Source organism: Cricetulus griseus, chromosome 7 (assembly GCF_003668045.3).
Source record: "Cricetulus griseus strain 17A/GY chromosome 7, alternate assembly CriGri-PICRH-1.0, whole genome shotgun sequence".
Lineage (NCBI taxonomy): Eukaryota > Metazoa > Chordata > Mammalia > Rodentia > Cricetidae > Cricetulus > Cricetulus griseus.
In genome coordinates, this window is record NC_048600.1 from 117,553,124 (window position 1) to 117,566,991 (window position 13,868).

At 38.4% G+C, this 13,868-nt stretch overlaps 1 protein-coding gene across 8 annotated transcripts in view; it reads right to left on the reverse strand.

Annotated features, from left to right (window-relative positions):
• Cdc27 (cell division cycle 27) overlaps positions 1 to 13,868 on the reverse strand; it is a 45,271-nt gene that overhangs the window by 22,384 nt on the left and 9,019 nt on the right. For 4 of the 8 annotated variants that reach the window (XM_027427876.2, XM_027427879.2, XM_027427878.2 and 1 more), the window contains exons 2-8: positions 10,425 to 10,500; positions 8,785 to 8,932; positions 5,617 to 5,742; positions 2,918 to 3,015; positions 1,741 to 1,895; positions 1,425 to 1,636; positions 221 to 335 (exon numbers count right to left, since the gene is read on the reverse strand). In XM_027427876.2, the coding sequence (XP_027283677.1) occupies positions 221 to 335; positions 1,425 to 1,636; positions 1,741 to 1,895; positions 2,918 to 3,015; positions 5,617 to 5,742; positions 8,785 to 8,932; positions 10,425 to 10,500 (930 nt within the window). Of the gene's footprint in view, positions 1 to 220; positions 336 to 1,424; positions 1,637 to 1,740; positions 1,896 to 2,917; positions 3,016 to 5,616; positions 5,743 to 8,784; positions 8,933 to 10,424; positions 10,501 to 13,868 lie in introns of those variants that run through there. The other 4 variants (XM_027427880.2, XM_027427885.1, XM_027427883.2 and 1 more) reach the window with 3 other exon arrangements.

The following is a 13,868-nucleotide window of genomic DNA, read 5'->3' on the forward strand; positions in this document are numbered from 1 at the left end:
ACCATCTTAGCTTGTGGACATTTCTTTAATTAGATAATGAAATGAACTAGATGTATGTGTCTGGATATATCTGGTAGGCTATGACAACAACATTCTTTTACAGTTTGGTCAGTAACTCTAAGGAAATAATTATATAAAACTGAATTCCCTCTGAAATAGACTGGAATTTTAAGTAAGTTTCTTTAATCAATACCCAAACTGCATTTTACACAGAAAATACCTTTTTTGTAGGGGCTCCGGTGGATGGCACGTCAATTACAGAAGGTGTATTAGTGTAGTTTTGTAAATAGGATCCATCTCCAGGACTTGGGGTTTCTAATGGCAAAATCCCAAAACTGAGAAGAGGTTGAAATCAAGGTGTCAAAAAGTCATCAAGGCATATATAAAGCAGCAGTATACTTAAATTAGAAGGTCTAAAAGGAAGAGAATGGCAAATCAGTCTTAGGGGCAGTGAGGATCTTAGGGGCAGATTTAAAAATGAGCTGCAAATGTAGAGTACTCCACCCACTAGAACTAAAGAAAAAGGACAAGGACCTAAAGTGAACAATAGCTATTGCTTTGGAAATAGACTGCCTTTAAAAGCTAAGATCCAAATGATAAAAATACATTCCAATTTTTGGAACAATGGAGACAAAGTCCTAGAGATAACTACCTAACAATTATCTGATATAGTTATTCATTGGTCTCTGCAGATGCCCTAATCATGCTATTTCAATAGCTTCCTGGCCTCGAGACTATGCATAGTCTATTCTTTTTGAGTTTTGTTTCATAGTTCTCAATATGTAGCCTTTGTGATGGGTTATTGTAAACATACATATATCATATAGTTTTAATAGTTTTGACAACATATTTTACAATGATAGGTGCCAATTCTCAATAATGTTTTAGAAAAGAGAATTGATAATATGGTCATAACTATACTATAAACATGTATTTCAAAGGTTTCACTGCTATCTGCAGATGTACAGCCATAAAGATAGTATCTTTGAATACATATACTAATGGGACATATTTTAAAAGTTTTAATTTTTTTCCCTCTGCTTTATTTTCGTTCTTATTTTGAGAAAGGGCATCACATATCATAGGCTTCTAACTAATAGCTAAAGATAACTTTGAACTTCTGATCTTTCTGCTTCCACCTCCCAAGTACTAGGATTACATACTTTTGAAACCTTGCCCAATTTACACAGTGAGGCTCAAACCCAAGCTTTGTGCATGCTATGCAAACACTCTACCAAGTGACCTAAAATAACAGCCCTCTTACATTTAATTCAAAAATTTTATACATGTATTGTATTTCTTCAGAATGCCACTTTCGTATACCAATTTGAAAGATGCTTGTTTATATTAACTTACATTACTAATATGATTCACCAATGATTATTTGTATTATAATACATTTTAAAAAATCTTATGTGACTTACCTTGGGGTTAATGGGCTAAGAGCAGTTGGTCCTCCTAATAAACTTCGACCAGTTTTTGGTTTATTTTGAACCTGTTTAGATAATATGGAAGTACCCGTTCCAAGGGGGACGTTATCTGGTGAAATTACAGCTGAATCAATGTAAGACACGGAGGAATCTGTATTCAAGGAGTACTTTGAATTGGAAGATTCTAAGTTCAGTCTGTTTAATTCCTGAAACAGAAATTTTCTACCATGTCACTTATGATACACTGTTTAGTTCTGATCATTCTTTTGGGGTTTCAGAATATTTTGAACGTTAGAAGAAATACACTTACAATTGTGTCCTGGGGTGTTTCTGTAAGGACTGTCTCGGGCTGTCTGTGAGATAAATTGTGATTAGATACTAGAGTTGTACAAGTGTTGGGTAGACAGCTGCTAAAATTCTGTATAGATGTTAATTTAAATGTGTGGTCAGGATCTGGCTTTTCACCTGTGAAGACCAAAAGACAAAAAAACAAAACAAAAATTTGCCTCTGAGGGATAATCTCAGTATGGATAATCAGGCAGAAATAAAGTCTTAGTTTCCAAAATTGTCCTGTCCATTTAATCCTAATCAATCTTACCTTCCCAAAGCCCAAGAATTAACTTATTGTGGAAGTTAATCCTTAAAGATGTAAATCTGGAAAATAATTACATGTTTTATATATAAATCTGGGCCAACAAGATGGCTCAGTGGTAAAGGTCTGTTACCCAACCTGAAAACCTGAGTTAAATCCCTGAGACATACGAGATAGAAGGGGAGAGCTGACCCTTGAAAGTTGTCATATGTGCTATGTGGCACATACATGTCAATTCACACATACACACCACACTAAGGAATTCTGTTAGTGGTTCCCCCACCCCCATACAGAAAATGATCTTGGCTAGTGTTATATACATAGCCATCATCTATCCTGGAGGACACATACATTTAAGGTAGACTGGATAAAGAGAAGAGATTAGTGATTATAAGAGGGGACTGCTTTTTTGAGACAGGGTCTCCTGCAAGTAAGGTTAGTCACACAGCATAACGGAAGCTGGCCTTAAACTTAAGAAGCTCCAACTCTGTATCTCTAGTACTGTGATTACAGGCATGTGCTATCCCTCTGGGATCATATCTATTATTTTAACAACCCTTATCTTGCAAAATAGTTTCTTATAACTAAATGATTTGAAGTTTTCAAAAAATTGGTAGAAAAACATTGCTTGAAAAGAGAGAAAAAACAAAAAATAATCCTGTTGCTGGGCATTGGTGGAGCATGCCTTTAATTCCAGCACTAGGGAGACAGAGGCAAGTGGATCTCTGTGAGTTCGAGGCCAGCCTGGTCTACAGAGCAACTTCCAGGACAGGCTCTAAAGTAATAGAGAGAAACTTCCAGGACAGGCTCTAAAGTAATACAGAGAAACCCTGTCTCGAAAAAAGAAAAACAAACAAACAAACAAAGGATCATGTCCCCACTTCCATAAACTTACCTATTTCACATAAGGATTCAAAGGGAGACCAGAGAAAAGGATTTAAACTAAGGCTCTTTTGGTAACATTCTGATCCTTTGGCAAGCCGATCTGTTTTGCTGTGGAGAGAAACAATAGATTAAACAAACTATAAACACCAAAGCTTTTCTTATAATTATTGATATAAAAATTAGATCAATCTTATATGAATTCTTATAGCACTCTTTTGGATGTTTCCCTAAATTCTGAATATCTCTTGTTCTCTGAGATGTCATTCATGTAGCTCCAACTAACCTCAAACTCAATCTCCCTGCCTTAGACTCCAAGGTTCTGTTATCATGCTCAGGTCTCACTGCATTCTTAGATATTTAACTTCTTGGCAGATAAAAGACAAGACTGGGTGTGGTGGAACACACATGCTTCTAATCTCAGCACTTGGGAGGCATACACAGAAGAATGTGTAGGAGTTCAAGGCCAGTCTGGTCTTCTAGTGAACTCCAGGCCAGCCAAGGGCCATACACAGTGACTGACACAGTGATAGAAAAGACATCCAATGCTTCAATTGTACTCTTGCTTATCTAACACTCCAATGGTAGTTTTGAAAGCAATTTACAAGATTTAAATACAAATATTTAAATGGTCAGATTTGTGTGTGTGTTTTCAAAACAGGGTTTCTCTGTGTAGCCCTGGTTGTCCTGGAACTCACTTTGTAGACCTAAAACCAGGCTGCCCTCGAACTCACTGAGACGTCATCAAGGCCTGGTGAGCTTAGTTTTTAATGAAGAGGGAGACTGATGATAGTCTTTCTAATCAGGTATAGAAAAGATTAGATTTTGGAGTTAAATCCACACCTCCATGCCCAGCCCCAACAGGCACTGGAACCAATTATACTCTGACCCCTCTGGGAAGTATCAGAATGGCCCTACTGCATCCTAATCTTTTAAAATGGAAAAAAAGGAGGGGTCAGTAGTTAAAGATTACTTTCAGTTTAAAATACAAAAAAAAACAAAACATAAAAGCAAAAAAAAAAACAAAAACAAAAACAAAAAAAAAAACAAAAAACCCCAGCTGGTCCAAAGTTCAAATCCTTTACTATCTACTGGGGGTGTTCGTGTGGTGGGGGAAAAAATGCCACAGAAATTCTTACTTTTGTTGTTTGTAGAGACAGGGTCTCCTATAACCAAAGCTGTCCTCAAATTCTACATGGTGGAAAATGACCTTGAATACCTGATCCTCAAGCCTCTATCTCCCAAATACTGAGAGGTGACAGGCATACACTACCAACACCCAGCCTCATTCAAAAGCCTTAAGGTTTTAAAAAACCAGATGGTGTGAAATCAAAATTTTCAAAGGAACATTCTGAACCAGTTCTCAACCTATGGTTTGCAACCCCTTTAGGGTTGAATGACCCTTTCACAGGGGTGGCCTAAGACCATAGAAAAATAGTTATTTACATCATGATTCATCACACAGTAGCTAAATTACAATTATGAAGTAGTAACTAAAATAATTTTATGGTAGGGGGGTCACCACAACATGAGGGTTGCAGCATTAGGAAGGCTGAGAGCCACTGTCCTGAAGTGAAACTATGGGATAAAACACAGTGCTCCATGCACAGCCTGTTGATGTTGATGTAACGCCTGAAGTGTAAAACTCTGCAGACAACTAGCAAGTCAGTCTCACCTCTAAGTTTTCAAGGGAGAATATATATAATATATATATATATATATATATATATATATATATATATATATAATATATATCAGCATAAATATAAGACTGTGGGCTGAGCTGGGCGGTGGTGGTACACGCCTTTAATCCCAGCACTCGGGAGAGAGAGGCAGGCAGATCTCTGTGAGTTTGAGACCAGCCTGGTCTCCAGAGCGAGTTCCAGGACAGACTCCAAAGCCACAGAGAAACCCTGTCTCGAAAAACCAAAAAAGAAAAAAAAAAAGAATGTGGGCTGGGTGGGGGACTCACAATCAAGAGTTACTTAGTTCAGCACTGACAGGAAAAGAAAAGTGTTATATATAAAAACAATAAACATGGACAAAGAGAGGATGAACAGGAGGCAGAAAAACCATACCATACCTAAGACCATTCAGATGAAATAAAGGAAAAATAATTGTCATAAGTCTGACTAAATCACCTACCAGAATACAGAAATAACTTAAAAATAGGAAATGAAGAAAAGGCATAAAAGCCATTTTCTGAAAGCAATAAAGTTAAAGCAGCAAACCAATCCATGGATATTGTCAACACAAGGTTGAGGAAAAGAAAAATAAAGGGGCTGTGGAGTTGGCTCCAAGTACAAGAATGCTCAATGAAAAAACAAGCACATGGACCTGAATTCAAATACCCAGTACCCATGTCTAAAAAGCTGGGTATGCCCATAAGTGGGTCTGTGACTCCAGTGCTGTGGGAGGTGGAGACAGAGGATGGATGGGGTCTGATGACTACTAGGTTAAGTTTTAGGCAAGAAACACTTGATTAAATCACATAGATGTGGTCTCTTCACCTAAGAATTTGTTCAAGTTGCTGCAGCTAAGCTATGTGGAGGGTAAATGGGATCAACACTTCTACTGTTTAACAGATTTAATGAGGTCATAATGAGAAAGGTTAGGAACTACAAGACCAACTCGTACCTGTTACACATATCAATATAGGCTATATTGCACAGTACAGAGCACTCTTAGACAGGAGACCCTTTTCTTACTTACCAATATACATGTCCCAACAACGAAAGAGTAAAGCAAGCTGAATCACCAAACTCAGTGACAATATCATCATGGCTTTTTTGCTTATTAAACACTCCACCAGATAAGATTTGTTCCCCTTCTGCAAGCCTTTAAAATATAAAATAATTTTAATGTCAATATAAAAAGCTTTTGATGAAGATATCTTTCATTATCATTATGAGTCTAATTGACAGATACATCAAAAAGTTAAGGTATTTTTAGAATAGTGGCAATCATGTACTAAAATCATTGGGAAGCTAGAAATTTGACCTTACATTTTTAGTCCTGCCTTTAAAATCAGAACTCATTAAAATTCAATTTCTATATTGACAAATCTAGTCTGAGTAGCAAATGTACTATTCATACTAAAACAAATAGAAGATCATTTGAGGGGAATGTGAATGACTTTACAAACAAATATGATCCCTCTTCATTCTGTAATTCCTTGAAAGAGAAATGTGCATGCAAAACTGTATCTGTTTACTGCCCAAGGCCATTTTAAGATTTCATAAAAATTAAATTATTTTGTGTGTCTGTGTGTACTACAAGCATGTATGTGGTGGTCTGAGTACAACTTGTAGAAACAGGCTCTTTTCTTTCACCAAGTGGGTGCTAGGGAGCAAACTCTATAGAATGTCAGGCTTGTTGGCAAGTGCCTTTACATGCTAAATCATCATGCAAGCACCATTTTAAGAATAAAGTATGAGCTGGGTGGTGGCACACACCTTTAATTCCAGCACTCACGAGGCAGTGACATATGGATTTCTGTGATTTTGAGGCCAGCCTGGTTTACAGAGTGAGTTCCAGGACAGCCAGAGCTACACAGAGAAACCCTGTCTCAAAAATAAAACAACAACAAAAAGTATGATATAAGAGTATCACTTCATGATGGGTGGTGGCGGCGCACGCCTTTAATCCCAGCATTCAGGAGGCAGAGGCAGGCGTCGGATCTCTGTGAGTTCGAGACCCGCCTGGTCTACAGAGTGAGTGCCAGGATAGGCTCCAAAAAAGAAAAATTCTCTAAATGGGGGAAAAACATGATTTCATAATGCATTTTCAGCAAAACAAAGTTTGCAATGGTCTGACCTTTAAAGTTTTTATTATATATATGTACATGTGTTCTCTCTCTCTCTCTCTCTCTCTCTCTCTCTCTCTCTCTCTCTCTCTCTCTCTGTCTCTCTCTTGGGTTTTTAAGACAGGGTTTCTCGGTGTAGCCCTGGCTAATCTGGAACTTGTTCTATAGATCAGGCTGGCCTCGAATTCATAGTGATCAGCCTACCTCTGCTTCCTGAGTGCTAGTATTAAAGGCATGTACCAATACCACCCAGCCTATATTTAATATTTTTAAAAAGTTTTATTTGTATGGGTGTTTTGCTTGCATGTATGTTTGTGTACCATGTGTACATGTGTTCATACAGAGGCCAGAAGAGAATCAGATCCCTTAGAACTGAAGATAACAGATTGTTGTGAGCACTATGTGTTTGCTAGTAATTGAAGCCAGGTCCTTCAAAAGAGCAACCAGTGCTCTAAACTAAAGAAATCTCTCTCCAGAGATAGGGCCTGGCTATCCTGGAACTCACTCTGTAGACCAGGCTGGTCTCCAACTCACAGATCTACCTGCCTCTGCCCGAGTGCTGGGATTAAAGGTGTACATTACCATACCAGGCTTTTTTAAACTGAAGGTTGAAAAAAAACAAAACAAAAACTCTCATTATTAGGCTGAACAATATTTCTACATTAAAATGGATGGATTTTAAAAACACTGCTCCTCTCAAACACTAAATACTAAATTACAATCAAGAAAAAATTTTTTTATTGCTAATTATTTATTTACTGGGGGTGTGTGCACAAGCCATGACAGCACCTGTGACAGAGGAGAACCTAAAGGGTTCTCCCCTACCATGTGGATCAGGGGAATCAAACTCAGGTTGTCGCATTTGTGTTGACCAGCTGAAATCACTTTGCCAGCCCCATTATGTGGAGACATCTTAAGTTGCTTAATATCTTTTGATCTCAATGGCACTTTTTCTTTTTTAAATAAAAAAGTTGATTTTTAAGATTTCAACATTAAATACTTTGGGCTTTTTGTTTTTGCTTTTTTTGAGACAGGGTTTCTCTGTATAGCTTTGGAGTCTGTCCTGGAACTCGATCTGTAGACCAAGCTGGCCTTGAACTTAGAGAAATCCATCCTCTGCCTCCCAAGTGCTGGGACTAAAAGAGTGCACTACCCAACTTTTGTTGCTACTTTTGATTGGGTGTTTCTGCAGAGCCCTAGCTATCCTATAATTCACTATGTAACTTACCAAACTGGCCTTGAACTCAGAAAAAGTCTACCTGCCTATGTCTCCCAAGGGCTGGGATTAAAGGTGTGTACAACTACACCTAGCAAAATCTTTGGATTTTTAAGTAACCAAAAATAAATAGCTAATTGAGTTACCTTTAACTAAAAGGTTACAAACTAAGCACACATATGACTTTTACAAATATCTCTTTAGACACTTATGCCAGCATTTCATCTTCTACATCACAGAAAAGAGTTTAATCTATAGTTCCAGCTGTCACAAGATTTGGAATATGGACAGCTGCCTTAGTTTAACTTTAGTTAAAAGAGAAATGCTCTTTCATAAGCCCCTTACTTCAAATGGTAGGGGTAGGCAGTAATTCTTAAAAGACCTCAAAAGGAAACTGTATTACCTACATACATTATTCTTTGGTTAACTATCATCTTTCTAGGTTTATGAAAGCCATAGGAAATGAGAGTAGTGATCATTTTGGAAACTGGTAAGAATTAGTTATTTCAGACTTAGAATACAGCTGAGTTAGTTTTGTTTGACAGTCCAATGAACTGAATCCAAAACCTCACACATGCTAGGCAAGCGCTTTACCACTGTGCCAGAGCCTAGTATAACTTAATTAGTAAGAGTGTTCTCAGCTTGCATGAAGCCTGGGGTTAGAGATCCCCAGCACCAAAAATAATTATTTATACCAATTTAATGGAATTTCCCATGACCAAATTAACACCACAGTCAATGGTGCAAACATTTCAATTGTTACTCAAGAGAGAGGAAAGGAAATCAAGAGTTAGAAGAATTTGATCCAAAATTCAATGGAAGTATAACAAGACTAGCTAAAGAAGATTTTAATACTTACTTGCTGAGGTCAACACAACATTTTGCAAGCAGGTATTTACACTGTGGGGTGGTACAACTGTGTCCTTTCAAGAGTCTATATGCTTTATATGCCTTTCCTGAGCGGTAGTAACAGGTTGCCAGTAAAAACAAGGCTTCTTCTGAATGTACTAAGACATTAAAAAGAAAAAAAGATAAATTAGCTAGTATTCAGCATATTACATAGTATTTAGTCAATAAACAAGTTTATCAACAAGAAATTAAGTACATCATTTAATTAAAAAACAATTATTAATTCAAATCTGAGTCATGGAGAAATCAATTCTTAACAGAAAAGTTAACCTCAGCACTCAGTGGATTGAAGCAAATAAATCACTTCAAGTACTAGGCCAGTCAAGCTATAGAGACAAAGAGGAAAAAAAAAGTTTTATAATATATATATATATATATATATATATATATATATATATATTATATATAAATACAGAAGAAATGCAAACACACACCTTTACCCTTCAACAGACTACTAGGAAAGCATCATATTCTAGGTAATGTTTTTCTAAATAGACTTCTTGGGAAGACAAAAGTTAAATTTAACTAGGAAGGGAAAATAAACCTTATTACTTGAGTCACAATTTTTTGCATTGAAATGGATGCATTAAAAAAAACTGTTCTTCTCTGTGGCCAGGTGGTGATGGCGCACACCTTTAGTCCCAGCACTCAGGAGGCAGAGGCAGGTGGATCTCTGGGAATTCGAGGTCAGCCTGGTCTACTGAGTGAGGTCCAGGACAGCCTCCAAAGCTACAGAGAAACCCTATCTTGAAAAACAAAACAACCAAAAAAATTGTTCTTCTGGAACACCAAACACTAAATTATATCCAAGACAAATAAAAGTTTGGGGTCTGGGAGATGGCTCAGTTGGTAATGGTGCTTCTGCCAAGCCTGAGGACCTGAATTAAATCCCTAGGACCCAAAGAAAGAAGAGAAACAATTCTTTCAAGTTACTTTGCACTTCCATACACATCACAGCATAATGCTGCTGCCCCATAAAAAAAAAAAAAAAAAAAAAAAAAAGGAAAAGGAAAAACTTTCTGGAGAAAATAACAATGTTGGTTGGGCATTGTGGTGTGTGCCTCGAATCTGGGAGGCAGATGCAGGAGGATTGTTGTGAATAAGGCCAGCCTAGTCTACAGAAAGAGTTCCAGGATAGCCAGAGCTACACAAGACACAGTGGCTCAGGACCACACCCCTGAACTTGGGAGACCGAGGCAGGGCAGTTGAGAGTTCAAGGACAGAGTGAGAACTTGTCTCAAAACTAATGGCTGGAAAGGCTCTCAAGTCAGTAAAGTGCTCGCTGAAAGTACCAGAACCTAAATTCAGTTCTTAGGACTCTATAAAGAAGCTGGCACATGCTTATAACTGCAGCACTAAGGAGGTAGACAGAGGAGAATTCTGGGGCGTACTGGCTAGACAGCCTAGCCTACTTGAAAAGTTTTAGGCCAGAGACAGACTATCTCAAAAAAAGTAAAAGTAAAAAAGCAAAGTCAGAGAAACAATACCCAAGGTTGTCCTATGGCTTCTGCATGCACACCCAAACACACACGAATTCCATATATTTTATTTATTTATTTATGGTTCTATATAAATGGATAGATCACAAACCTTCTGCATACAGTCGTTCTGCGAGGAAAACTGCGTCTCGGTAAGCATAGTGGTTTAGTGCTTGCCATATAGCAGCCTGTAAACAGAGAGGGAAATGCACATAAATATACAGTTCAAAGTAACTTTTGGCCCATAGCCTTGAGCATAATACTGACAGTAATACTGTAATTTATTTATTTTTGTCTGTCAAAGGCTAACCTCTCTCCAACCATGTGGGTCCTAGGGACTAGTGCTTCAATCAAGTTCATTCCTTGTTAGAACGGCTTTAATTGGCTCATTAGTGAATTTAATCCTAATTTACAGAACCGATCCTGAACAAAGAGATCTAAGCCAGAGTACAAGTCTTTAATCCCAGCACTTTCGAGGCAGAAAAATCTCTGTGAGTTCTAGGCCAGCCAGGACTAGAAAGAACCTATCTCAAAATAAAATAAAAACTTTAATCCATAACAGAATTTTCTTTCCTTAACCCCCTTCCCCATCGGGGGAGTGGTGGCACACACCTTTAATCCCAGTGCTTGGGGAGGCAGAGGCAGGTGGATCTCTGTGAGTTCGAGACCAGCCTGGTCTACAAGACCTAGTTCCAGGAAAGGCTCCAGACCTACGCAGAAAAATAATGTCTAAAAAACAAACAAACAAAATTCCCCTAGAATTCCCACATATTTATTATTGATCCAACCTACTAGTTCAGAGCATCAAAACAGAGAAAAATATGCCTTCCAATAAGACAAGTCAGGTTGTACAGACCACAGCAACATTTCCAGCTTGACATAGCAAGGTAACAGTGACACCACAGATACAATCTTAATACAGTATATTATATACATACATACACACATACATGCTATCTTATGCAATTCTTACTTATTATTTTCAAAAAAGCCTTGTCTTGGAATTTTATCTGATTTTATTATCAGTTTTAATCAAAATTCATTGTGGAATAGGATAGATTTGCTTTCCAGCTTATTTGTTTTTTTGACACATGGTCTCTGTATCTCAAGCTGGCCCCAAACTTGCTATGCAGGGAAGGATGACCATGAACTTCTGATCCCCTCCTCCACCCTCCTAAGAGCAGGATTACAGACATGCATGCACCACCACTCCTGGTTAGACAGTGCTGGAACTGAACCAAGGACTCTGTGGATGCCACAACCACTCTACCAACCAAGCAACACTGTCAGCCCTCGGGTTCATTCTTGTGTTCTGTATACAGAGGTCAGAGACTGACTTTCCACCTTAGTTTTTGAGACAGGGTTTCTCAGAGCCTGTAGTTTACTGATCCCACTAGACTGGCCAGCAAACCTGAGGGATCAATCAGTCTTTTTATCTTTCTTTCCTAGTGTTGGGATTACAGGTGTGTGTTGCCACTTGACTTTTTACATGGATGTCAGGACTTAAACTCAAGCCCTTAGGCTTGTGTGGGCAGCACCTTACCAACCAAGTCATTTTACCAGTTCCTTAAAGAAAAAAATTAGATTAACTTTATTTTATGAGTGTTTTGCTTACATGTATGTATGTCCACCATGCGACTGCGTAGTGACCAAGAAAGTCAGAAGAGGGCACTGGAGCCCCTGGAACTGTAGGTTATGGAAGGTTGTGAGCCACCTATGGATGTGGGGAAATGAACCCGGTTTCTCTACAAAAGCAACAAGTGTTCTTAACCTCTAAGCTATCTCTCCGACCACTCAAAATTCATTTTTTTACCCCAGACAGGGTTTCTCTGTGTACAGAGAGACTGTCCTGGAACTCACTCTGAAGACCAGGATAGCCTTGAACTCAGAGAGATCTTCCTGCCTAAATCATGGGCCACCATCCACTGCCCAGACAAGAATCCTTTAAATTTGTAAATAGTTTCTTCATTAGTCTTGCAGTCTTCCTTCCTGCCAGCAAGTCGCTTTGTAGTCATCCTGTTTCAGGATTACCTTCCTCAAACACACTATCACAACTGGCAGCAGAAGACAAGAGCCAAGGGCTTGCTTGGTTTTAAATCCCTGAACCAGTGTGTCTTGGGCAAGTAACTTAATGATTCTTTTTTTTTTAAAGATTTTATTTATTTATTATGTATACAGTTATCTGCATGCATGTTTGCACACCAGAAGAGGGCACCAGATCCCACTAAAGGTGGTTGTGAGCCACCATGTGGTTGCTGGGAATTGAACTCGGGTCCTCTGGAAGAGCAGCCAGTACTCTTAACCTCTGAGCCATCTCTCCAGCCCAACTTAATGATTCTTATAGGACATCTTAATCTATTTATCATTATCATTTGGTTTTCCAGACAGGGTTTCTCTACTTTCCTGAAACTCACATTGTAGACCAGGCTGGCCTTGAACTCAAGAGATCCACCTGCCTCTGCCTCCCAAGTGCTGGGATTAAACGATCTCTCTCTCTCTCTCTCTCTCTCTCTCTCTCTCACACACACACACACACACACACACACACACACACACACACACACACACACACTTCATTGTGCTTAGTGCCTCTACATTTAAAGCATTAGACTCAAGGACTAGAGATATGGCTCAGGAGTTAAGGGCTGGTATTATACCCTTCCAAAGGACTGGATTTAAATTCCCAGTACCCACATCAAGAGGCTCACATCCACTTGTTAACTCCAGATCTTGAGGCTACGGCATCTCTGTCCTCCACAGGTACCTGTACCCATGTGCATATGCTGTCTCCCAATTAAAAACAGATTCTGTAAAACATAAAATCCAGTGAAGTACAGTAGTTCCTAGCACATATGTGGTAACTGTGCAAACCATTCTAGTGGCTGCCACTGTTATCTGACATCATCATGCTTCTTTCTTCCCTCATCAAATTATTCTCCTATGAAAGCTACACAAAACTTACAAAATATATCTACAAAATAAAGCACAAATTCTTTTCAGATATTCAAATGAATTTCACTTTAATCTTCCTTAAACAGCAATTTTCAGATCTATTATCTAAAGCCAGAAAAATTCTGCACCATTCACTAAAAATTCAATATATTTCCATTCTTCAAACTTTTTGTAGCCATATAGTAGCTAACTTGGCAGAAGGCAGGAGGACCAGCAGTTCAAAATTAAACTAGGCCACATAAGACCCCTGTCTCAAACAAAAACAAGACACCTTTGTGTAGAGCTAGAAAGATGGGTTAGCTGGTAAAGTGCTTGCCTGGTAAACACACACAAAAAAAAGATGGGCATAGTGGCACAGGCTTTTAATTCCAGTGCTGGACAGGCAGAAGCTTGTAGATTCCAGGGGCTATGGACAGAGAGCCAGCCTAGTCTACTTGCCAAGTTCCAGATCACCAGAGAGACAGAGAAAGAAAAAAGAAAAAAGAAAAAGATGATAATGATTCTGATAAGAAAATATGGGTTAAAAATCTAACAAAGGAGTTAATTCAGCCTTCTGGCCAATAGTGGTGTAGTCTATACATACTTAGAAGATAGTCCAGGACTT